The 22585-nt window shown below is 48.9% G+C and overlaps 1 protein-coding gene across 1 annotated transcript in view; it reads right to left on the bottom strand.

The window, feature by feature from the left end:
* TASOR2 (transcription activation suppressor family member 2) overlaps positions 1–22585 on the bottom strand; it is a 40222-nt gene that overhangs the window by 7512 nt on the left and 10125 nt on the right. The window contains exons 8-15 of the mRNA XM_054293653.1: positions 18790–18862; positions 16154–16228; positions 13200–13287; positions 12470–13122; positions 11251–11496; positions 8558–9383; positions 4397–4934; positions 197–2037 (exon numbers count right to left, since the gene is read on the bottom strand). Of these exons, the coding sequence (XP_054149628.1) occupies positions 197–2037; positions 4397–4934; positions 8558–9383; positions 11251–11496; positions 12470–13122; positions 13200–13287; positions 16154–16228; positions 18790–18862 (4340 nt within the window). The remainder of the gene's footprint in view (positions 1–196; positions 2038–4396; positions 4935–8557; positions 9384–11250; positions 11497–12469; positions 13123–13199; positions 13288–16153; positions 16229–18789; positions 18863–22585) is intronic.

The raw sequence follows: 22585 nt of genomic DNA, 5'->3' as shown, positions 1-22585 counted from the left end.
GGGGCTACTATGGCTTCTGGGGATACCGTAGCTCCTGGGGCTGCCATGGTTCCCAAGGCTGCCACAGCTCCTGGGGCTCCTCCTGGGGCTGCTCCCGGGGCTGCCATGGATGCTGGGGCTGCTCCTGGGGCTGCCATAGTTCCTGGGACTCCCATGGCTCCTGGGGCTTCCATGGCTGCCGTGTCTCCCAGCCCACCGTGCACTGTCTGGAGTGGGAGGGAGCATCCCAGGCAGCGCCTCAGGCAGGGGTGAGCCCGGCTCCGGATCATCCCATGGGTCACAGGGAGAAGGAGGAGCAGATCCTGGTTCTGCTGACGCTGCCACAGGTGAGCAGGGAGCTGGGGACTCCAGCAGCTCTTGGGAACAGCTGGGATGGAAGGAGCCGTGCAGGCTCCAGGCAGCCACGCTCACCTGCACGGCTCCTCCCTCCCGGCCCGGCTTCCAGAGGCGGCACAGCACCGACTCCCGCCGGCTCGGCACCGCGGGAACGCCGGCGGCAGGAGCAGCGGGAGCTGAGTCCCCCTGGATGTTTGGGAAGCTCTGCTGCTGCCTGGGGAGCTCCTGAATGGCTGAGACGCCCTCCCTGATGGAGGAGGAGGGCTCTGGTTCCAGCAGGTGATGGTGGGGAGGGATCTCCTCCATCTCCGTGTTCGTGGTGTCGTTCCCAGGGGAATTCTCCGTGCCAGGGAACACATCCCCGCTCTCCTCAGCTCTGCACTCATCTCCTATGTCTGTGCACCCAAAGGGGGAGTCCCGGCCATCTCCCGCTCCCACGGGATCATCCAGCTCATCCATGCCATTGCCAGAGGGGCTCCCCAGCTGTTCCTCCTCCAAAACCCCGTTCCCGCCCTGGTTTGACTCCTCAGCACCCAGGGAATCGGGGCTGGGATCGGGGTCACCCCCGCCCCGCGGTCCGAGGTCGCTCTGGGACGGTGACTGGAGGCTCCCCACGGGCTGATCCTCTGGGGCACCCCACGGATCCATGGACGCACTGGGAGAGGCCGGGCACACGGAGCTGGTGTCGGGGGACAGGGCCAGGCTCACTCCGGGCCTGCAGGGGGATCCCGGGCTCCGGGCCGGCTCCCAGGGCTCCCCAGAGGGCGCCGGATCCCGGTCTGAGCGCTCGGAGCCGTTCCCAGGCGTGGCTCCGGCAGGCCCCGGGCTGTCCGTGACGCTGTCGGGCTGTGCCCCACGCACGGGGCTGGGCTCGGGGGGCACTGCCAGCTCCCTGCTGCTCTCGCTGGGCGGTGACCCCACCTCGGCCACTCCAGCCCCGTCTGGCTCCGACCCCGGCGTGCCCGGAGCGCCCCAAGGATCCGGGAGCTGCTCCTGGTTTGGTGGCACCTCCTCAGGAAATCCTGCAGGGACAGCCCCGGCCCCACCTGAGGGCGCTGGGGAGGATCTGCCGGGGCAGGGGGGTGCCAGGGAGGTGGGGCTGGGCACGGGGTCCTGCTCAGGAACACCAAACTGCTCCGGAGACGCCGAATTCCCTGGATTGTGCTCACATTCCATCTCGGCATCGCTGCTCTCCGACAGCACCAAACCCACGGGGTCCGTGAAGGAGCCTTCATCCTCCAACTCCTCATTCTCCTTCATCTCCTCCTCCTCCTCCTTCCTCTCCTCCTTTTCTGAGTGCTCCGAGGGCTCCTGGCATTCCTCCCCTTCCTCAGGGGCTCCCCCGGGCTCTGCACTTCCAGGAGCTGCCTCCAAGGGCAGGGAATCACGGGCAGGCTGCGGATCGGCGCCATCCCCACCTTCCAGGGAAGGCCCGGAGCCTCCCGCTCCCTCCTCATCCTCGGGAGGGCCGGGGCCACTCCCCGGGGCTGCCTCCTGCTGCTTCTCCTGCTGCTTCTCCTGCTCCCCGTTCTCCTGAGGGGCACTGGGGGGCTCTGTCCACGGAGCTGTGCTGGAGTTCGGGGTTTGGCTCCCGGGGTTTTCCGTGCCCGGAGCATCCGGGGATCTGCTGGGACAGCCGAGCTCCTCGGGAGGGCTGGGGGAGATCCTGGCACCCGGCAGCTCCTCCTTGGCTGGCTCCTCCTGGAACACAAGCCACAGGGTAACAAGAAATAAACATTCCTCACAGGAAAAAAAAAAACCACTGGAATATTTTTTCCTTCATGCAAAACAGTTCCAGCCCTATGGAAGCTGCTCCCCTGTTCAAATTTCAAAGTTCGAGAATTGAGGCCTGGAAATACCTCAGCAGATCCCCACATTTAATGTTTGCCCCAAGAACCTCCACTCCTGACCACGTGCAGGCTGGAGAAAGTGTAAAAATGAATTTCAAGCTTTATCCAGAATGGAATTTTCATGGGTCTCACCGGAGGGATGAGGGAAGTGATGCAAAGCTCTGCACTGGCACCTGCGTGGGGGAAAAACCCCTGAGCCAACAAATCCCAGCTTTCCAAATCCACGCGGGAATGGCTGTGCTGGATCTGGAATTCTGCTCTGGGATGCTGGGGCTGCCCTGATCCCTCAGCTGAGGACACAAACTCGGAATTTAAATCAGGAACAGGTGCTGAGCTCGACACTTTAATTACTTTAATCTGGGATTCCTCCCCTTTGGAGGGCACCCCTGCTTCCCTGGGTACCCCACAAGCACAGCTGCTCCACTCCTCTGGAAAATCCTAATCCTCTAAGAGGAAAATCCTGCTCCTTGAAGAGGAAACTTCTGCTCCTCTAGGAAGAAATTGCTGCTCTTAAAGAGGAAACTCCTGCTCTTTTAAGAGATGGAAATCCTCCTCCCCTAAGAAGAAAATCCTTCTCACCGAAGAGGAAAATTCTGCTTCCCTAAGAGGAAACTCCTGCTCTTCTAAGAGGAAAAGCCCACTCCTTTAAGGGGAAAATCCTGCTCATCTAAGAGGAAACTCCTGCTCTTTTAAGAGATGGAAATCCTCCTTCCCTGAGAGGAAAATCCTTCTCACCTAAGAGGAAAATTCTCCTTCAAAAGAGGAAACTCCTGCTCCTTTAAGGGGAAAATCCTGCTCCTCTAAAAGGAATATCTTGCTATTTTGGGAGGAAAATCCTGTTCTTTTTAAAGAGGAAATTCTGCTCCTTTAAGGAAAAAATCCTGCTCTTCTGAGAGGAAAATCCTGCTCCTCTAAAAGGAACATCCGGTCTTTTAGGAGGAATATCCTGTTCTTTTAGGAGAAGAATCCTGCTCTTTCAGGAGAAACATTCTGTTCTTTTAGGAGGAAAATCCTGCTCTTCTAAAGAGGAAAATCTGCTCCTCTAAGAGGAAAATCCTGCTCTTTTAGGAAGAACATTCTGTTCTTTTAAAGAGGAAATTCTGCTCCTTTAAGAGGAAAATCCTGCTCTTCTAAGAGCAAAATCCTGCTACTCTAAGAGGAATATCCTGCTCTTTTAAAGAGGAAATTCTGCTCCTTTAAAGGGAAAATCCTGCTCTTCTAAGAGGAACATCCTGCTCTTTTAAGAGGAAACTCCTGCTCTTTAAAAGAGGACATTCTGCTCCTTTAAGAGGAAACTCCTGCTCCTCTAAAAGGAACATCCTGTTCTTTTAGGAGGAAACTCCTGCTCCTCTAAAAGGAACATCTTGCTCTTTTAGGTGGAATACCCTGTTCTTTTAGGAGGAAAATCCTGCTCTTTTAAGAGGAAACTCCTGCTCTTCAGGAGGAAAATCTGCTCCTCTAAGAGGAACATCCTGCTCTTTTAAAGAGGAAATTCTGCTCCTTTAATAGGAAACTCCTGCTCTTCCAAGAGGCAAATCCTGTTCTTTTAGGATGAAAATCCTGCTCTTTTAAAGAGGAAATTCTGCTCCTTTAAGGAGAAAATCCTGCTCTTCTAAAAGGAACATCCTGCTCCTTTAAGAGGAAACTCCTGCTCCTCTAAGAGGAACATCCTGTTCTTTCAGGAGGAAAATCCTGCTCCTCTAAAAGGAACATCTTGCTCTTCTAAGAGGAAACTCCTGCTCTTTTAAAGAGGAAATTCTGCTCCTTTAAGAGGAAAATCCTGCTTTTCTAAGAGAAAACTCCTGCTCCTCTAAAAGGAACATCCTGACTTTTAGGAAGAGAATCCTGCTGTTTTAGGAGAAACATTCTGTTCTTTTAGGAGGAAAATTCTGCTCTTTTAAAGAGGAAATTCTGCTCCTTTAAGAGGAAAATTCTGCTCTTTTGAAGAGGAAACTCTGCTCCTTTAAAGGGAAAATCCTGCTCTTCTAAGAGGAACATCCTGCTCTTTTAAGAGGAAACTCCTGCTCTTCCAAGAGGCAAATCCTGTTCTTTTAGGATGAAAATCCTGCTCTTTTAAAGAGGAAATTCTGCTCCTTTAAGGAGAAAATCCTGCTCTTCTAAAAGGACAATCCTGCTGTTAACATCTTCCAAGAGGAAACTCCTGCTCTTTTAAGAGCCAACACTCCCTGGAGCCCGCAGGCCGCACTCACCGCGCTGGTGACACTCGCGGTGACACCGGAGACATCCCGCGTGCCCTCCCCGGGCTCCACACCCAGCGTTTCCCCGGAATGCTCCTCCTGCAGGGAAAGGCTCTCGGGGCAGCTGGTGGAGGAAGGCTCCTGCTCCTCCTCCTCCTCGTCCCCGCAGGGCAGCTCCCCCGAGGAGGAGGACACGGTGCTGTCCACGGCTCCGGCCGCGTCCGGCCGCGAGCCCGCGGGGCTGCGCTGGGGCTGGGGGGCGCCCTGGCAAGGGGGGCTGGGGTCCAGGGAGCTGCTGGGGGTCTGGTCGGGGTCCCAGCCCGAGTCTGCGGGGCACGTCTCGAAGCCAAAGCAGTCCTGGCTGTCGTCGCTGAGCTCCAGGAAGCCGCCGGAGCTGCTGATGGAGACGAATTTGCTGGGGTTGCTGTGCTCCACCACCTTCCTGGAGCTGCTCAGGAGCTTGCTGGGCTTCCTGTAGAACAGGGCCACCCACATGTGCAGGATCAGCTTCATCCCCTCCACGTCGTCGGGGAGATCGGGATCCCAGGGCCTGGCGAGGGAAGCAGAGAGAGTCTGAACCATCCTCATCCTCCTCGGTTCTGCTCTGCTCCAGGGGATTCATCCACGGAGCTCATCCCTGGAGCTCAGCCCTGGGAATGCATCCCTGAGAATCCATCCCTGAGATTTCATCCCTGAGAATCCATCCCTGAAATTCATCCCTAAAATTCATCCCTGGAGTTCATCCCTGAAATTCATCCCTGGAGTTCATCCTTGGGAATCCATCCCTGAGAATTCATCCCTGAGAATCCATCCCTGAGAATTCATCCCTGAAATTCATCCCTGGAGTTCATCCTTGGGAATCCATCCCTGAGAATTCATCCCTGAGATTTCATCCCTGAAATTCATCCCTGGAGTTCATCCTTGGGAATTTATCCCTGAGAATCCATCCCTGAAATTTATCCCTAAAATTCATCCCTGAAGTTCATCCCTGGGAATTCATCCCTGAAATTTATCCCTGGAAATCCATCCCTGAGAATTCATCCCTAAAATTAATTTCTGGAGTTTATCCCTGAAATTTATCCCTGGAGTTCATCCTTGGGAATCCATCCCTGAGAATCCATCCCTGAGAATCCATCCCTGAGAATTCATCCCTGGAGTTCATCCTGGGAAATTCATCCCTGAAATTCATCCCTAAAATTCATTCCTGGAGTTCATCCCTGAGAATTCATCCCTGGGAATTCATCCCTGGGAATTCATCCCTGAAATTTATCCCTGGGAATTCATCCCTAAAATTCATCCCTGGAGTTCATCCCTGAGAATCCATCCCTGAAAGTCAGCCCTGGGAACTCATCCCTGAGAATTCACCCCTAAAATTCATTCTTGGAGTTCATCCCTGAAATTCATCCCTGGAGTTCATCCCTCAAATTCATCCCTGAAATTCATCCCTAAAATTCATCCCTGACAATTCATCCCTGGAGTTCATCCCTGAGAATCCATCCCTGAAAATTCATCCCTAAAATTCATTCCTGGAGTTTATCCCTGAAATTTATCCCTGGAGTTCATCCTTGGGAATCCATCCCTGAGAGTCCATCCCTGAAAATTCATCCCAGACAATTCATCCCTGGAGTTCATCCTTGGGAATCCATCCCTGAGAATTCATCCCTGAGATTTCATCCCTGAAATTCATCCCTGGAGTTCATCCCTGGGAATTCATCCCTGAAATTTATCCCTGGAAATCCATCCCTGAGAATTCATCCCTAAAATTAATTTCTGGAGTTTATCCCTGAAATTTATCCCTGGAGTTCATCCTTGGGAATCCATCCCTGAGAATCCATCCCTGAGAATCCATCCCTGAGAATTCATCCCTGGAGTTCATCCTGGGAAATTCATCCCTGAAATTCATCCCTAAAATTCATTCCTGGAGTTCATCCCTGAGAATTCATCCCTGGGAATTCATCCCTGAGAATTCATCCCTGGGAATTCATCCCTGAAATTTATCCCTGGGAATTCATCCCTAAAATTCATCCCTGGAGTTCATCCCTGAGAATCCATCCCTGAAAGTCAGCCCTGGGAACTCATCCCTGAGAATTCACCCCTAAAATTCATTCTTGGAGTTCATCCCTGAAATTCATCCCTGGAGTTCATCCCTCAAATTCATCCCTGAAATTCATCCCTAAAATTCATCCCTGACAATTCATCCCTGGAGTTCATCCCTGAGAATCCATCCCTGAAAATTCATCCCTAAAATTCATTCCTGGAGTTTATCCCTGAAATTTATCCCTGGAGTTCATCCTTGGGAATCCATCCCTGAGAGTCCATCCCTGAAAATTCATCCCTGACAATTCATCCCTAAAATTCATTCCTGGAGTTCGTCCTTGGGAATTCATCCCTGAGGATCCATCCCTAAAATTCATCCCGAAAATTCATCCGTGGAGTTCATCCCTGGGAATCCATCCCTGGGAATCCATCCCTAAAATTCATCCCTGAAATTCATCCATGGAGTCCATCCCTGAAATTCACCCCTGGAGTTCATCCCTGGGAATCCATCCCTCGAATTCATCCCTGGAGTTCACCCTGAGAATCTGTCCCTGAGATTTCATCCCTGAAATTCATCCCTAAAATTAATTCCTGGAGTTCACCCCTGGGAACTCATCCCTGAAATTCATCCCTAAAATCCATCCCGGAAATTCACCCCTGGAGTCCATCCCTGGCTCCCTGCAGGGCTCACCCCAAGGCAGGGGGGCACACACTGCTTGAAGCAGATTCCAGCTTTTTGTAGGAAAAAATAAAAAGAGAGGAAATCTGAGCTCCAAAGGAGGGATGGGCTCGTGGCTTTAGGGACGGATTCCGGCTGCAGAGCCACGGGAATTGCAGAATCCCAGAATGGTTTGGGTGGGAAGGGACCTCAAAGCCCACCCAGTGCCACCCCATCCATGGCAGGGACAGCTCCCCCTGTCCCAGGCTGCTCCAGCCCCAGTGCCCAACCTTGGCCATTGCAGGGGTCAGGGGCAGCCCCAGCTGCTCTGGGAATCCCTTCCCAAAATCCCACCCCAGGCTCCCTCTCCAGGGAATTCCCTCCATTCCCAGCTCTCCCAGCCTGCCATTGGATCCATCCCCACCCCGACTCCTCTCCAGGAAGGAATTTTGGGATCTGGGGGCTTCACTGGGAACCTCAGCACTCCAGGAAGGGTCTCCCTTCCCTTTGCCATCCCCAGCTTCCATAAAAATCCCTGGGGATGGATTCTGAGTGTCCCAAATCCCAGAATGGTTTGGGTGGGAAGGGCCCTTCAAGCCCATCCCATTCCAGTCCCACCATCCCAGGCTGCTCCAGCCTGGCCTTGGGCACTGCAGGGATCAGGGGCAGCCCCAGCTGCTCTGGCAATGCCAGCCCAGGCAGGAATTGCTCATTGCCAAGATGCCACCCATGGCTGCCCTCTGGCAGTGGGAGCCATTCCCTGGGTGCTGTCCCTGCAGGCCTTGTCCCCAGTCCCTCTGCAGCTCTGCTGGAGCCCCTGCAGGCCCTGCCATGTGCTGGGAGCTCTCCCTGGATCCCTCCCTGCTCCAGGGGAACATTCCCAGCTCTGCCTGGATCCCTCCCTGCTCCAGGGAACATTCCCAGCTCTGCCTGGATCCCTCCCTGCTCCAGGGAACATTCCCAGCTCTGCCTGGATCCCTCCCTGCTCCAGGGAACATTCCCAGCTCTCCCTGGATCCCTCCCTGCTCCAGGGGAACATTCCCAGCTCTCCCTGGATCCCTCCCTGCTCCAGGGAACATTCCCAGCTCTCCCAGCCTGGCTCCAGCCCTGCAGCAGCTCCATGGGTTCCTCTGGGTTCTCTCCAGGTGCTGCTGCTGTGTCCCCAGGGCTGGGGCTGCTCTGCAGATGGGGTCCCACCTGAGAGGGCCAGAATTCCCCAATTCCCCCTTTTCCTGCTGCCCACACCATGGGATCACCCCAGGACAGGGAGGAATTCTGGGTCCAGCACACCAGGCTGGGTCACACCCACTTTCCCCCTCACCACCATCCCCAAACCCTCTTTCCCAAGAAAACCACGGCAACACAGGGAACAAACCCCTCAAATATGGCACACAGAGGGCTGAAAGCACAGAAACCCCATCCCCAAACTCCCCCACCCCATCCCCAAACTCCCCCACCCCATTCCCAAGCTGACTTACCCATGCAGGGCCCGGATGACAGTTTTCTCCAGGGAATCGTTGGTGTACCTGCTGTCCAGGTGGAACAGATATTCCTGCTCCCAGCGGCAGGTGACCTTCATGGAGCTCCCACAGAGGGTCACCGTGTGGCTCCTGGAGAACTCCTCCTTCCTCCTGGGACAGCTCTGGCCGCGGGCGGGCTCGGCGGCGCCGCTCTGCTGGTGCCGGAACGGCAGCACCTTCCCGACCAGGGGAGCGGCCGGAGAACTCCTGGGGTGATTCCCTTTGGGATCCGGGGGTGCTCTGGGGTCCTCGGGCATGGGGGAGGCGTAGGAGTGCTCGGCGGAGATGATGGAGTGCGAGTTCGGCTCGCAGGCCGGCGGGGCCGGCCGGGGAGGGAGCGCCTGGAACCCGGCGCTGCTCCTGCCGACAATCCCAGAGGGTTTCTCCCCGGGAGGAGAGGCCAGCGGGCCGGGATCTGCTGGCTCGGGGAGAGCCTGGCTCTGGCACACCCTGCTGCAGGCGGGCTTCCTGCCCTGCCTGTCTGCCCTGTGGTATTTGTGGTCGGAGGCCGCGCGCAGGGATTTGGGGTCGGGCGGGCTCTGCCGCTCCGAGGAATCCCCGCGTTCCGCCGGGGCCCCCCCGGAATCCTTGGGAATCAAGGCGGGAATGCAGGAGCCCAGGGCCAGGTCAGCCAGCAGGTTCAGGGCGTGGGAGTCGCTGCTGTCCCCTGGCAGGGCAAAGGCAGCGCTGGGAATCGCCATGGGATGGACATTCCCTGGGATTTCTGCTCCGGGCGCTTGGGATGCGGCTTCGCCGGGGAGCTCCGAGGGCTGCTCCTTCCGCTCTGGGGGGAACAGGGAAAAAAATCCATTTAAAAAGAGGAAAAAATCAATTTTAAAAGGGAAATGATCCATTTTTGGATTGGGTGTTTTGCACAGACAAATTGGCTTTTTTTGGGATTTTTTGGGGTTTTTCAGGAGCCATTCCATGGCAGAGATGCTGGATGCGCTCTGGGACGGAATGTTGGGTCATGGAATGCTGGAAGGGAATTTAAGGATGATCCCATTCCAATCCCATGGCTCATCTCATTATTGAGACACAAAATTGGGGTTTTTTACAGCCAAATTGGCTTTTTTGGGGATTTTTTTGGGTTTAGCAGGAGCCATGCCATGGAGAGATGCTGGATGCGGTCTGGGAGCTCCAAAGGCAATGAGGGAATGTTGGATCATGGAATGCTGGAAGGGAATTTAAGGATCATCCCATTCCAACCCCATGCTCATCTCATTATTGAGTGAGACACAAAACTGGGTTTTTTACAGCCAAATTGGCTGTTTTTGGGGTTTTTTTGGGTTTCTCAGGAGCCACCCATGGCAGAGATGCTGGAGGCACTCTGGGTGCTCCAAAGGAAATGGGGGAATGCTGGCTCATGGAATGCTGGAAGGGAATTGAAGGGTCATCCCATCCCAACCTCATGGCTTGTCCCATTATCGAGTGAGACACAAAACTGGGTTTTTTTTACAGCCAAACTCGGAGGATTTGGGGATATTTTTTTGGAATTTAGAAGGATTCATCCCATGGGAGAGATGTTGGATGCACTCTGGGATGGCTCCAAAGGAGGGAATGTTGGATCATGGAATGCTAGAAGGGAATTTAAGAATCATCCCATTTCAACCCCATGGCTCATCCCATTATCAAGTGAGACACAAAATTGGGGTTTTTTACAGCCAAACTGGCTTTTTTTGGGGATTTTTTTGGGTTTAGCAGGAGCCATCCCATGGAGAGATGCTGGATGCACCCTAAAGGCAACGAGCAATGTTGGATCATGGAATGTTGGATCATGGAATGCTGGAAGGGAATTTAAGGATCATCCTATTCCAACACTATGGCTCATCTCATTACTGAGTGAGACAAAAAATTGGGTTTTTTTACAGCCAAATTGGCTGTTTTTGGGGTTTTTTTGGGTTTCTCAGGAGCCACCCATGGCAGAGATGCTGGAGGCACTCTGGGTGCTCCAAAGGAAATGGGGGAATGCTGGCTCATGGAATGCTGGAAGGGAATTGAAGGGTCATCCCATCCCAACCTCATGGCTTGTCCCATTATCGAGTGAGACACAAAACTGGGTTTTTTTTACAGCCAAACTCAGAGGATTTGGGGATTTTTTTGGAATTTAGCAGGATTCATCCCATGGGAAAGATGTTGGATGCACTCTGGGATGGCTCCAAAGGAGGGAATGTTGGATCATGGAATGCTGGATCATGGAATATTGGAAGGGAATTTAAGGATCATCCCATTCCAATCCCATGGCTCATCTCATTATTGAGACACAAAATTAGAGGTTTTTTAACAGCCAAACTGGCTTTTTTGGGGATTTTTGGGATTTTTTTGGGGTTTGGCAGCCATCCCATGGGAGAGCCATCCCATGGGAGAGATGCTGGCTGCACCCTAAAAGGCAACAACCAATATTGGATCATGGAATATTGGATCATGGAATGCTGGAAGGGAATTTAAGGATCATCCCATTCCAGCCCCACTCTCCCAGTGGCCTTGGACACTCCCAGGGATCCAGGAGGATTCTCTGGGAATTCCACCCCAGAATTTCTCCCCAGTATTTGACATTTTCCCAGTTTCAATCCAAAGCCATTTGTTTCCTCCCTGCCACTGGACAGCTCATCTTTTAAAGGAATTTTTTTCCCAAGGGGATTTTTTCTCACCACTCCCTTCCTGCTGCTTCTCCTGAGGTTTTGCTGCTCTGTTTTCCACGTTTTTCTGCGTTTTGCTTTTCCCTGGCTTTGTGGTGCCGCTCTCAGTGCCAGGAACCTTCTTTGTGTCCAGGTTTTCCAGGGTTTTGGGCCTCTTTGCCTCCACGGCAGGACCATTGGGAGCTGAGCTTTCCTTCTCCTCCTCAGCACTTTCACACTGGGGTTTGTGGACAATTTCTGCAGCCAGGACCTCTGCACCTGGGACAGGGAGAAGGAGGGGTTGGTTTTAATTTGGGAATTAAAAATTCATTGGGCAGAGGGAGGGATGGGGGGGAAGGGGTTTTGGTGATTTTACTTCTCATGATCCTGATTTAATTGGGGATATAATGAATTTATTCTCAATCAAATCAGGATAATGAGAAGTAGGATCTGACCTGGAAGGACCCAATCTCAGGTGGGTTCCCTGGGATAATTCCTGAGATTGATTTGGATGCTCCAGGCAAAGCTCCTGGATGGTTCCCAGTGAACCCTGAGCATCCCAGCTGGATGGAAGGAGGAAACCAATCCCATTTTTCCATTGTTCCGTTTTCCCATTTGAGAAACCAGGTTTAGTTTGAGAAACCAGGCTTAGACTGAGAAACCAGATTTGGGTTAAGAAAGCAAGTTTCAAATAAGAAACCAGGATTTGGTTAAGAAACCACGTTCAGTCTGAGAAACCAGGATTTGGTTAAGGAACCAGGTTTAGTTTGAAAAATCAGGTTTAGGTTAAAAAACCAGGTTTGGGTTAAGAAATCAAGTTTAGTTTGAGAAACCACATTTAGCTTAAAAAAACAGGTTTAGTCTGAGAAACCAGGTTTGGGTCCAGAAACCAGGTTTAGTCTGAGAAACCAGGTTTAGTTTAAGAAACCAGGTTTAGCTTGAGAAACCAGGTTTGGATTCAGAAACCAGGTTTAGTGTGAGAAACCAGGTTTAGTTTAAGAAACCAGGTTTAGCTTGAGAAATCAGGTTTGGGTTAAGAAAGCAGGTTTTAAATAAGAAATCAGGATTTGGTTAAGAAACCACGTTCAGTTTGAGAAACCAAGTACTGGTTAAGGAACCAGGTTTAGTTTGAAAAATCAGGTTTGGGTTAAGAAACCAGGTTTGGGTTCAGAAATCAAGTTCAGTTTGAGAAACCAGGTCTGGGTTAAAAAAACAGGTTTAATTCAAGAAACCAAGTTTTCCCAGCACCCACCTCTTTTCCTTCCATGTGGCAACTGCAGGTTGGCCAATTTCAGCATGGGCTCCTTGGGATTTCCCGGGGATCCCGATTTTTTGGGACCAGGGGAAGCGCCGCTGGGTTTTTTCTTGGCTGCCTCCCTAGGAGGTGTCTGTGCCTCGGGGGCCGGAATGTTCTTCCCCAGGATCCTGCTGGATTTCCTCCTGAGCTCCCGGCCCCAGGGCTTGGTGGGAGAGGTGACGCTTTTAGGGGATCTCTCCGGGGCGGGAGTGGGAAGCTCTCTCTGATCCCGCGTGGCTCCCGCTGATCTGGTGCAAGGAGCAGCACCTGGGGGCTCCGAGGAAGAGGAGGAGGAGGAATTGCCAGGATCATCTCCCACGTTCCTGGCAGCCCCACGCAGGCACTGCAGGGCTGCCGAGATCCCCAGGGTGAAGCTGCCGGGGTCGGACAGGTAACGGCGCAGCTGGGCCAGGGACCGCTCCGAAAATTCCTGGGAAGGGCCGGCGTCCCCATCCTGGCACGGAGAGGGGACAGGGACACCGGGAATGTCCTGGGAGCTCTCCTGGAGCTCTGCATACTCCTGGAGGTGCTCCTGGAGGCGGGCGCTGCAGGAGGAGCCGGCGGCCTTGCGCAGGGCGTAGCGCAGCCCCGGCAGCACCGAGGCGATCCTGAGCGAGAGGGAGCTCCTGGGAGCGCCCTCCCTCCTGGGCCTGGCGTCCTGCTGCTCCCCTGCAAGGGAAATAACATGGATTTAATCCTGTTAGCAAAGATCCTGAGCGAGAGGGAGCTCCTGGAGCTGCCCTCCCTCCTGGGCCTGGCGTCCTGCTGCTCCACTGGGAGGGAAACAAAAGGGATTTAATCCAGGTAGAAAGGGAGGGGATTCACTGGATCATTGCCTGGGGCAGGGAAACACTGGGGGGAAGGGGGAGAAGGGAAAGGGAAGGGGGAAGAGGAAGGGGAAGGGAGAAAGGAAAGGGAGAAAAGGAAAAGGAAAAGGAAAAGGAAAAGGAAAAGGAGAAAGGAGAAAGGAAAGGGAGAAAGGAAAAGGAAAGGGGAGGGGAGGCAAAAGGAGGGGAGGGGAGGAGAGGAAAGGAAAAGGAAAGGGAAAAGGAAAAGGAGAAAGGGGAAAAGGGAAAAGGGAAAGGGAAGGAGAAGGAGAAGGAGAAGGAGAAGGAGAAGGAGAAGGAGAAGGAGAAGGGGAGGGGAGGGAAGGGAATGGGAAAAGGGAATAAAGGCAACATTGAAGCAAAAAGCTCCAAAAATCAGCAAGCAAAAAGCTCAGCCCTGGAGAAATGTCCAAATTCTTTGAATGGATCCCACCAAACATCCCAAACCTGCTCCACATGGATCCCACCAAACATCCCAAACCTGCTCCAGGTGGATCCCACCAAACATCCCAAACCTGCTCCACATGGATCCCACCAAACATCCCAAACCTGCTCCACATGGATCCCACCAAACATCCCAAACCTGCTCCAGGTGGATCCCACCAAACATCCCAAACCTGCTCCTGATGGATCCCACCAAACATCCCAAACCTGCTCCTGAGGGATCCCACCAAACATCCCAAACCTGCTCCAGGTGGATCCCACCAAACATCCCAAACCTGCTCCACATGGATCCCACCAAACATCCCAAACCTGCTCCTGAGGGATCCCACCAAACACCCCAAACCTGCTCCACATGGATCCCACCAAACATCCCAAACCTGCTCCTGAGGGATCCCACCAAACATCCCAAACCTGCTCCACATGGATCCCACCAAACATCCCAAACCTGCTCCTGAGGGATCCCACCAAACATCCCAAACCTGCTCCAGGTGGATCCCACCAAACATCCCAAACCTGCTCCAGGTGGATCCCACCAAACATCCCAAACCTGCTCCACATGGATCCCACCAAACATCCCAAACCTGCTCCACATGGATCCCACCAAACATCCCAAACCTGCTCCACGTGGATCCCACCAAACATCCCAAACCTGCTCCTGAGGGATCCCACCAAACATCCCAAACCTGCTCCTGAGGGATCCCACCAAACATCCCAAACCTGCTCCACATGGATCCCACCAAACATCCCAAACCTGCTCCACATGGATCCCACCAAACATCCCAAACCTGCTCCACGTGGATCCCACCAAACATCCCAAACCTGCTCCTGAGGGATCCCACCAAACACCCCAAACCTGCTCCACATGGATCCCACCAAACATCCCAAACCTGCTCCTGAGGGATCCCACCAAACATCCCAAACCTGCTCCACATGGATCCCACCAAACATCCCAAACCTGCTCCTGAGGGATCCCACCAAACATCCCAAACCTGCTCCAGGTGGATCCCACCAAACATCCCAAACCTGCTCCACATGGATCCCACCAAACATCCCAAACCTGCTCCAGGTGGATCCCACCAAACATCCCAAACCTGCTCCACATGGATCCCACCAAACATCCCAAACCTGCTCCAGGTGGATCCCACCAAACATCCCAAACCTGCTCCACATGGATCCCACCAAACATCCCAAACCTGCTCCTGATGGATCCCACCAAACATCCCAAACCTGCTCCTGAGGGATCCCACCAAACATCCCAAACCTGCTCCTGAGGAATCCCACCAAACATCCCAAACCTGCTCCAGGTGGATCCCACCAAACATCCCAAACCTGCTCCAGGTGGATCCCACCAAACATCCCAAACCTGCTCCTGAGGGATCCCACCAAACATCCCAAACCTGCTCCACATGGATCCCACCAAACATCCCAAACCTGCTCCAGGTGGATCCCACCAAACATCCCAAACCTGCTCCAGGTGGATCCCACCAAACATCCCAAACCTGCTCCACATGGATCCCACCAAACATCCCAAACCTGCTCCACATGGATCCCACCAAACATCCCAAACCTGCTCCAGGTGGATCCCACCAAACATCCCAAACCTGCTCCTGAGGGATCCCACCAAACATCCCAAACCTGCTCCACATGGATCCCACCAAACATCCCAAACCTGCTCCACATGGATCCCACCAAACACCCCAAACCTGCTCCTGAGGGATCCCACCAAACATCCCAAACCTGCTCCACATGGATCCCACCAAACATCCCAAACCTGCTCCTGAGGGATCCCACCAAACACCCCAAACCTGCTCCACATGGATCCCACCAAACATCCCAAACCTGCTCCAGGTGGATCCCACCAAACATCCCAAACCTGCTCCAGGTGGATCCCACCAAACATCCCAAACCTGCTCCACATGGATCCCACCAAACATCCCAAACCTGCTCCTGAGGGATCCCACCAAACATCCCAAACCTGCTCCACATGGATCCCACCAAACATCCCAAACCTGCTCCTGAGGGATCCCACCAAACATCCCAAACCTGCTCCACATGGATCCCACCAAACATCCCAAACCTGCTCCAGGTGGATCCCACCAAACATCCCAAACCTGCTCTGGATGGATCCCACCAAACATCCCAAACCTGCTCCTGAGGGATCCCACCAAACATCCCAAACCTGCTCCTGAGGGATCCCACCAAACATCCCAAACCTGCTCCAGGTGGATCCCACCAAACATCCCAAACCTGCTCCAGGTGGATCCCACCCAACCTTGGACAGAAAATTCCGCTTTTGAAGAGCATTGGGCCCTTCAGGCCAGGCCTGCAGCCTAAAGCTGAGCTTAGGGGGGCTCAGGGGATGCTTTACCTCGGGGGCTCAGCGCCCGGGGGGAGCTGAACAGGAACAGGGCCAGCAGGCTGACGGGCTCCTTGGGCTCCAGGCCTGCAAAACACAGCTGGGGTCACACGCCTGGCTCAGGCTGAGAAACCAGGATTAGGCTGAGAAAATAAGGTTTAGTTTAAAAGAACAGGTTTAGTTTGAGAAACCAGATTCAGTTTGAGAAACCAGGTTTAGTTAACGAAACCATGTTTGGATTAAGAAACCAGGTTTGGTTTGAGAAACCAGGTTTGGTTTGAGAAATCAGGTTTTTTTTCAGAAACCAGGTTTAGTTTGAGAAACCAGATTTGGGTTAAGAAACCACGTTCAGTTTGAGAAACCAAGTTCTGGTTAAGGAACCTGGTTTAGTTTGAAAAACCAGGTTTGGGTTAAGAAATCAGGTTTGGATTGAGAAGCCAGGTTTGGGTTAAGAAACCAGGTTTAGTTTAAAAAAACAGGTTTAGATTGAGAAACCAAGTTTAAGAAAGCAGGTTTTAAATAAGAAACCAGGATTTGGTTAAGAAACCACGTTCAGTTTGAAAAACGAAGTTATGGTTAAGCAACCAGGTTTAGTTTGAAAAATCAGGTTTGGGCTAAGAAACCATGTTTGGGTTAAGAAATCAAGTTTAGTTTGAGAAACCAGGTTTAGTTTAAAAGAATAGGTTCAGTTTGAGAAACCAGGTTTGGGTTAAGAAACCAGGGTTTGGTTAAGAAACCACATTCAGTTTGAGAAACCAAGTTCTGGTTAAGGAACCTGGTTTAGTTTGAAAAATCAGGTTTGGGTTAAGAAATAAAGTTTAGTTTGAGAAACCAGGTTTAGATTGAGAAGCCAGGTTTAGTTTAAAAGAATAGGTTTAGTCTGAGAAACCAGGTTTGGATTCAGAAACCAGGTTTAGTCTGAGAAACCAGGTTTAGTTTGAGAAACCAGGTTTGGCTTGAGAAACCAGGTTTGGGTTAAGAAACCAGGTTTTAAATAAGAAATCAGGATTTGGTTAAGAAACCACGTTCAGTCTGAGAAACCAGAATTTGGTTAAGGAACCAGGTTTAGTTTGAAAAATCAGGTTTGGGTTAAGAAACCAGGTTTGGGTTAAGGAACATGGTTTCAAATAAGAAACCAGGATTGGTTAAGAAACCAGGTTTAGTTTGAGAAACCAGGTTTGGGTTAAAAAAACAGGTTTAATTCAAGAAATCAAGTTTAGTTTAAGAAACCAGGTTTAGCTTGAGAAACCAAGTTTAAAAAACCAGGTTTTAAATAAGAAACCAAGTTTGGGTTAAGAAAACAGGTTTCAGTTAAATCAGGTTTGGGTTAAGAAACAAGGTTTGGTTTGAGAAACCAGATTTGGGTTAAGAAAGCAGGTTGAAATAATAAACCAGGATTTGGTTAGGAAACCACGTTCAGTTTGAGAAGTCAAGTTTTGGATTCAGAAACCAGGTTTGGGTTAAAGAAACATGGCTTCAAATAAGAAACCAGGATTTGGTTAAGAAACCAGGTTTAGTTTGAAAAATCAGGTTTGGGTTAAGAAGCCAGGTTTGGGTTAAGAAATCAAGTTTAGTTTGAGAAACCAGGTTCAGTTTAAAAAAACAGGTTTAGTTTAAGAAACCAGGTTCAGTTTCAGAAACCAGGCTTTGATTAAGGAACTAGGTTTAGTTTGAAAAATCAGATTTAGTTTAAGAAACCAGAGCTGGGTTCAGAAACCAGGTTTAGTTTGAGAAATCAGGTTTAATTCAAGAAACCAGGTTTAGTTTGAGAAACCAGGTTTAATTCAAGAAACCAGGTTTAGTTTGAGAAACCAGGTTTAATTCAAGAAACCAGGTTTAGTTTGAGAAATCAGGTTTAATTCAAGAAACCAGGTTTAGTTTGAGAAATCAGGTTTAATTCAAGAAACCAGGTTTAGTTTGAGAAACCAGGTTTAATTCAAGAAACCAGGTTTAGTTTGAGAAACCAGGTTTAATTCAAGAAACCAGGTTTAGTTTGAGAAATCAGGTTTAATTCAAGAAACCAGGTTTAGTTTGAGAAATCAGGTTTAATTCAAGAAACCAGGTTCAATTTGAGCAACCAGGTTCAGTTTCAGAAACCAGGTTTGGGTTAAGACACCAGATTTAATTTAAGAAGCCAGGTTCAATTTAAGAAACCAGGTTTGGTTTGAGAAACCAGGTTTAGGTTAAGAAACCAGGTTCAGTTTCAGAAACCAGGCTTTGATTAAGGAACTAGGTTAGTTTGAAAAATCAGATTTAGTTTAAGAAACCAGAGCTGGGTTCAGAAACCAGGTTAGTTTGAGAAATGAGGTTTAATTCAAGAAACCAGGTTCAATTTGAGCAACCAGGTTCAGTTTGAGAAACCAGGTTTAGGTTAAGAAACCAGGTTCAGTTTCAGAAACCAGGTTTTGATTAAGGAACTAGGTTGAGTTTGAAAAATCAGGTTTAATTCAAGAAACCAGGTTCAGTTTGAGAAACCAGGTTTGGTTAAGGAACTAAGGCTTAGTTTGAGAACCCAGGTTTAATTCAAGAACCCAGGTTTAATTTAAGAACCCAGGTTTAATTCAAGAACCCAGGCTCGGTTTAGGCTCAGTTTAGGTTCCCAAACCCCAAAGGCAGCAGAATTAAGCCCAGCCCCAGCCCGGCCTCACCATCCTCCCGTGCCAAGGCCGAGGACGTGAGCAGGATGAGAACTCCCTGGTCCTGCAGATATTTGATGATTGCCTGCAACAAACAGAGAGAAAAAATCAAATTCTGCTCCTTCCCTGCTCCTGTGCCAGCTGGGATCAAAATATTCCTTGTCCAGGCAAAAATTCCTTAAAATGAGGAAATATCCTGATCAAGCTGGCTGGAATTAATGAGGATTAATCATTAACAATCCAGGAATTGCAGCCCAAAGGGGAAAATCGTGGAAAACACAAAATTCCAGCATCCTGGGAAAACACAACATATATATATATATATATATATATATATATATACACACACATATATATACACACTATTATTATATTTTATATATATTTATATATATATAAAATGCTTATAATGGTTCTATTTTCTGTTATAAGGTTTTTTAAGGTTAAATTATTTAATTACGAAGTGATACTTCAACTATTTTCATTTTTAACTTAATGATTAATTTCTTCAAGCTTGCACTGCAGACTTTTCTGTTTAATTCTAAAAGGAATTAAACTTATGAAAAGGAAGGTAAAGAAAAACAATTTGGTTTTGTCTTAAAATCTTTATTTTGGTTTTTATATATTGTTATATTTTAAACTCTGAAGTTTTTTACTTTTTGGTATTTTACTTTGTGATAGTTTTTACTTTGTGTTATCATACACTTTTAACTAGCTACACTTTTCTGTTTAATTCTAAAATATTACTTTAAAATCTTTATTTTATTTTTTACATATTACTGCATTTAAAAACTCTAAATTTTAAGTTTTTTACTTTGTGATATCATACACTCTTAACTAGCTTCACTGATTCTAAAATATTACTTAAACTTATGAAGAGGAAGGTAAAGAACAATTTGGTTTTGTCTTATCATCTTTATTTTGTTTTTTATATATGACTATAATATATACTCTATATTCCTATATATTATTATATCACTATTTTTATGTATTACTATGTTACTTCATAAACTCTCAAGTTTTTCACTTTGTGATATCATGCACTTTAGCTACTTGTCATTTTAGCGTTATTAATTAATTCTGGAAGGTTTTTTTATGGCTTTAGGTTAAATGTAGTGTTCTCTTGGGAGTCAGAGTTTGTTTGTAGAGGCAGTTGAAAATTTGCAGTATTTAAAACTACAGCAGAATAAAATAGAATAAAATGTAATAAAAGGGAATAATATGGAATTAAAGGGAATAAAAGGGAATAAAAGGGAATAAAAGAACAGAAAATGGAATAAAATGGAATAAAATGGAAAATGAAATAGAATGGAATAAAATAGAATAAAATGGAATAAAATGGAATAAAATGGAATAAAATAGAATAAAATGGAATAAAAGGGAATAATATGGAATTAAAGGGAATAAAATGGAATAAAATGGAATAATATGGAATTAAAGGGAATAAAATGTAATAAAAGGGAATAAAAGGGAATAAAAGAACAGAAAATTGAATAAAATGGAATAAAATGGAAAATGGAATAGAATGGAATAAAATAGAATAAAATGGAATAAAATCGAATAAAATGGAATAAAAGGGAATAATATGGAATTAAAGGGAATAAAATGGAATAAAATGGAATAAAAGGGAATAAAAGAGCAGAAAATTGAATAAAATGGAATAAAATGGAATAGAATGAATAAAATGGAATAAAATGGAATAAAAGGGAATAATATGGAATTAAAGGGAATAAAATGTAATAAAAGGGAATAAAAGGGAAGAAAAGAACAGAAAATTGAATAAAATGGAATAAAATGGAAAATGGAATAGAATGGAATAAAATGGAATAAAATGGAAAATGGAATAGAATGGAATAAAATGGAATAGAATGGAATAAAATGGAAAATGGAATAGAATGGAATAGAATGGAATAAAATGGAATAAAATGGAAAATGGAATAGAATGGAATAAAATGGAATAAAACGGAAAATGGAATAGAATGGAATAAAATGGAAAATGGAATAGAATGGAATAAAATGGAATAGAATGGAATAAAATGGAATAAAATGGAATAAAATGGAATAAAATGGAAGTGCGGCTCCTGCCTCAGCCAAAAGCGCTGCAATTCCCAAATTTATTCCTCCCCTGAACGTTCCTCCTTGTTTTTGTGGCTGTGCCATCCTGACACTGATGGCTGGGATTTCTCTGAGTGGAAATGAAGATTCCAGCCCAGATCCCAGCTCTGGATTTGCAGGAAAAGCAAAGCCCAGCCCCAATCCAGCGGGAAGGGACGAGCTGAGGGTTTATGCTGGGACATCAGGCTCAAGAGTTATTTCTGAGGGTTTTTCCTTGGGATTTATATTTTTATAAATATTCTGGTTTTTTCCAGCACAAAAAAAAATCTGGCTTCGTGCTGGAAAAAAACCAGAATACAAAAATATATATCCCAATTAAAAACCTCCAGAAATAATTCCCAGCTTCAGGTGATGAACACAAAAAAGAAATATTTGAGAGCAGCAAAGCAGGAAAACGACATTTAAAGCAGGGAAATTTGTTCCGTTCTGTGTTAGCTGTGGATAACGACTGCCCCAGGGGGGGAAGCACAGCCCCACCATCGGCCATGGACTGACCCAGGCTGCACTGGAAAGGGGAGAGGCTCCAGAACATCTGCAGTATATTGATGACATCATTGTGTGGGGGAACGCAGCTGCGGAAGTGTTGGAGAAAGGGAAGGAAATCATCCAGATCCTCCTGGGAGCTGGTTTCGCCATTAAAAAGAGCAAAGTAAAGGGACCAGCTCGTGAGATTCAGTTCCTGGCAGTGAAGTGGCAAGATGGACCGCGTCAGATTCCTACAGATGTCATCAACAAGATCACAGCAATGTCTCCACTCACCAATAAGAAGGAGACACAAGCTTTCTTGGGTGCAATAGGTTTTTGGAGGATGCGTATTCCTGAGTACAGTCAGGTCGTGAGCCTCTTTACCTGGTCACCCGCAAGAAGAACAATTTCCAGCGGGGCCCTGAGCAGCAACAAGCCTTTGTCCAGATCAAGCAGGAGATTGCTCATGCAGTAGCCCTTGGCCCAGAGGTAAAGAACACGCTCTACTCTGCAGCCGGGAACCATGGCTTGTCCTGGAGCCTTTGGCAGAAGGTGCCTGAGGAGACTCGGGGTCGACCACTGGGATGTTGGAGTCGAAGCTACAGAGGGTCTGAAGCCAACTACACTCCAACAGAGAAAGAAATCTTGGCTGCCTATGAAGGAGTCCAGGCTGCCTTGGAGGTAATGGGCACTGAAGCACAACTCCTCCTGGCACCCCGACTACCGGTGCTGGGGTGGATGTCCAAAGGCAAGGTTCCTTCCACTCACCATGCCACCAGTGCTACATGGAGCAAGTGGATTGCTCTCATCACTCAGCGCGCCGTATAGGTAAACTGAATCGCCCTGGGATTTTGGAGGTCATTACAAATTGGCCCAAAGGTGAGAATTTTGGTGTCACAGATGAAGAGGAACAAGAACCAGTGACACGTGCTGAAGAGGCTCCTCCCTATAACCAACTGCCCCCAGAGGAAACACGCTACGCTCTTTTCACTGACGGTTCCTGTCGCATCGTAGGGATGAACCGGAAGTGGAGAGCAGCCGTATGGAGCCCCACATGACAGGTTGCACAAGCTACCGAAGGAGAAGGTGGATCAAGCCAACTTGCAGAACTCAAAGCTGTTCAACTGGCCCTAGACATTGCTGAGAGAGGGAAGCGGCCAAAGCTCTGCCTCTGCACTGACTCATGGATGGACACCAGAAATGTCATTAAAGGCCACTTCACCCCCAG

The sequence above is a fragment of the Melozone crissalis genome, unplaced genomic scaffold (genome assembly GCF_028551555.1).
Source record: "Melozone crissalis strain CALT ecotype California unplaced genomic scaffold, PUWL_Pcris_2 ptg000176l_1, whole genome shotgun sequence".
NCBI lineage: Eukaryota > Metazoa > Chordata > Aves > Passeriformes > Passerellidae > Melozone > Melozone crissalis.
This window is presented reverse-complemented; position numbering and strand designations above follow the sequence as displayed.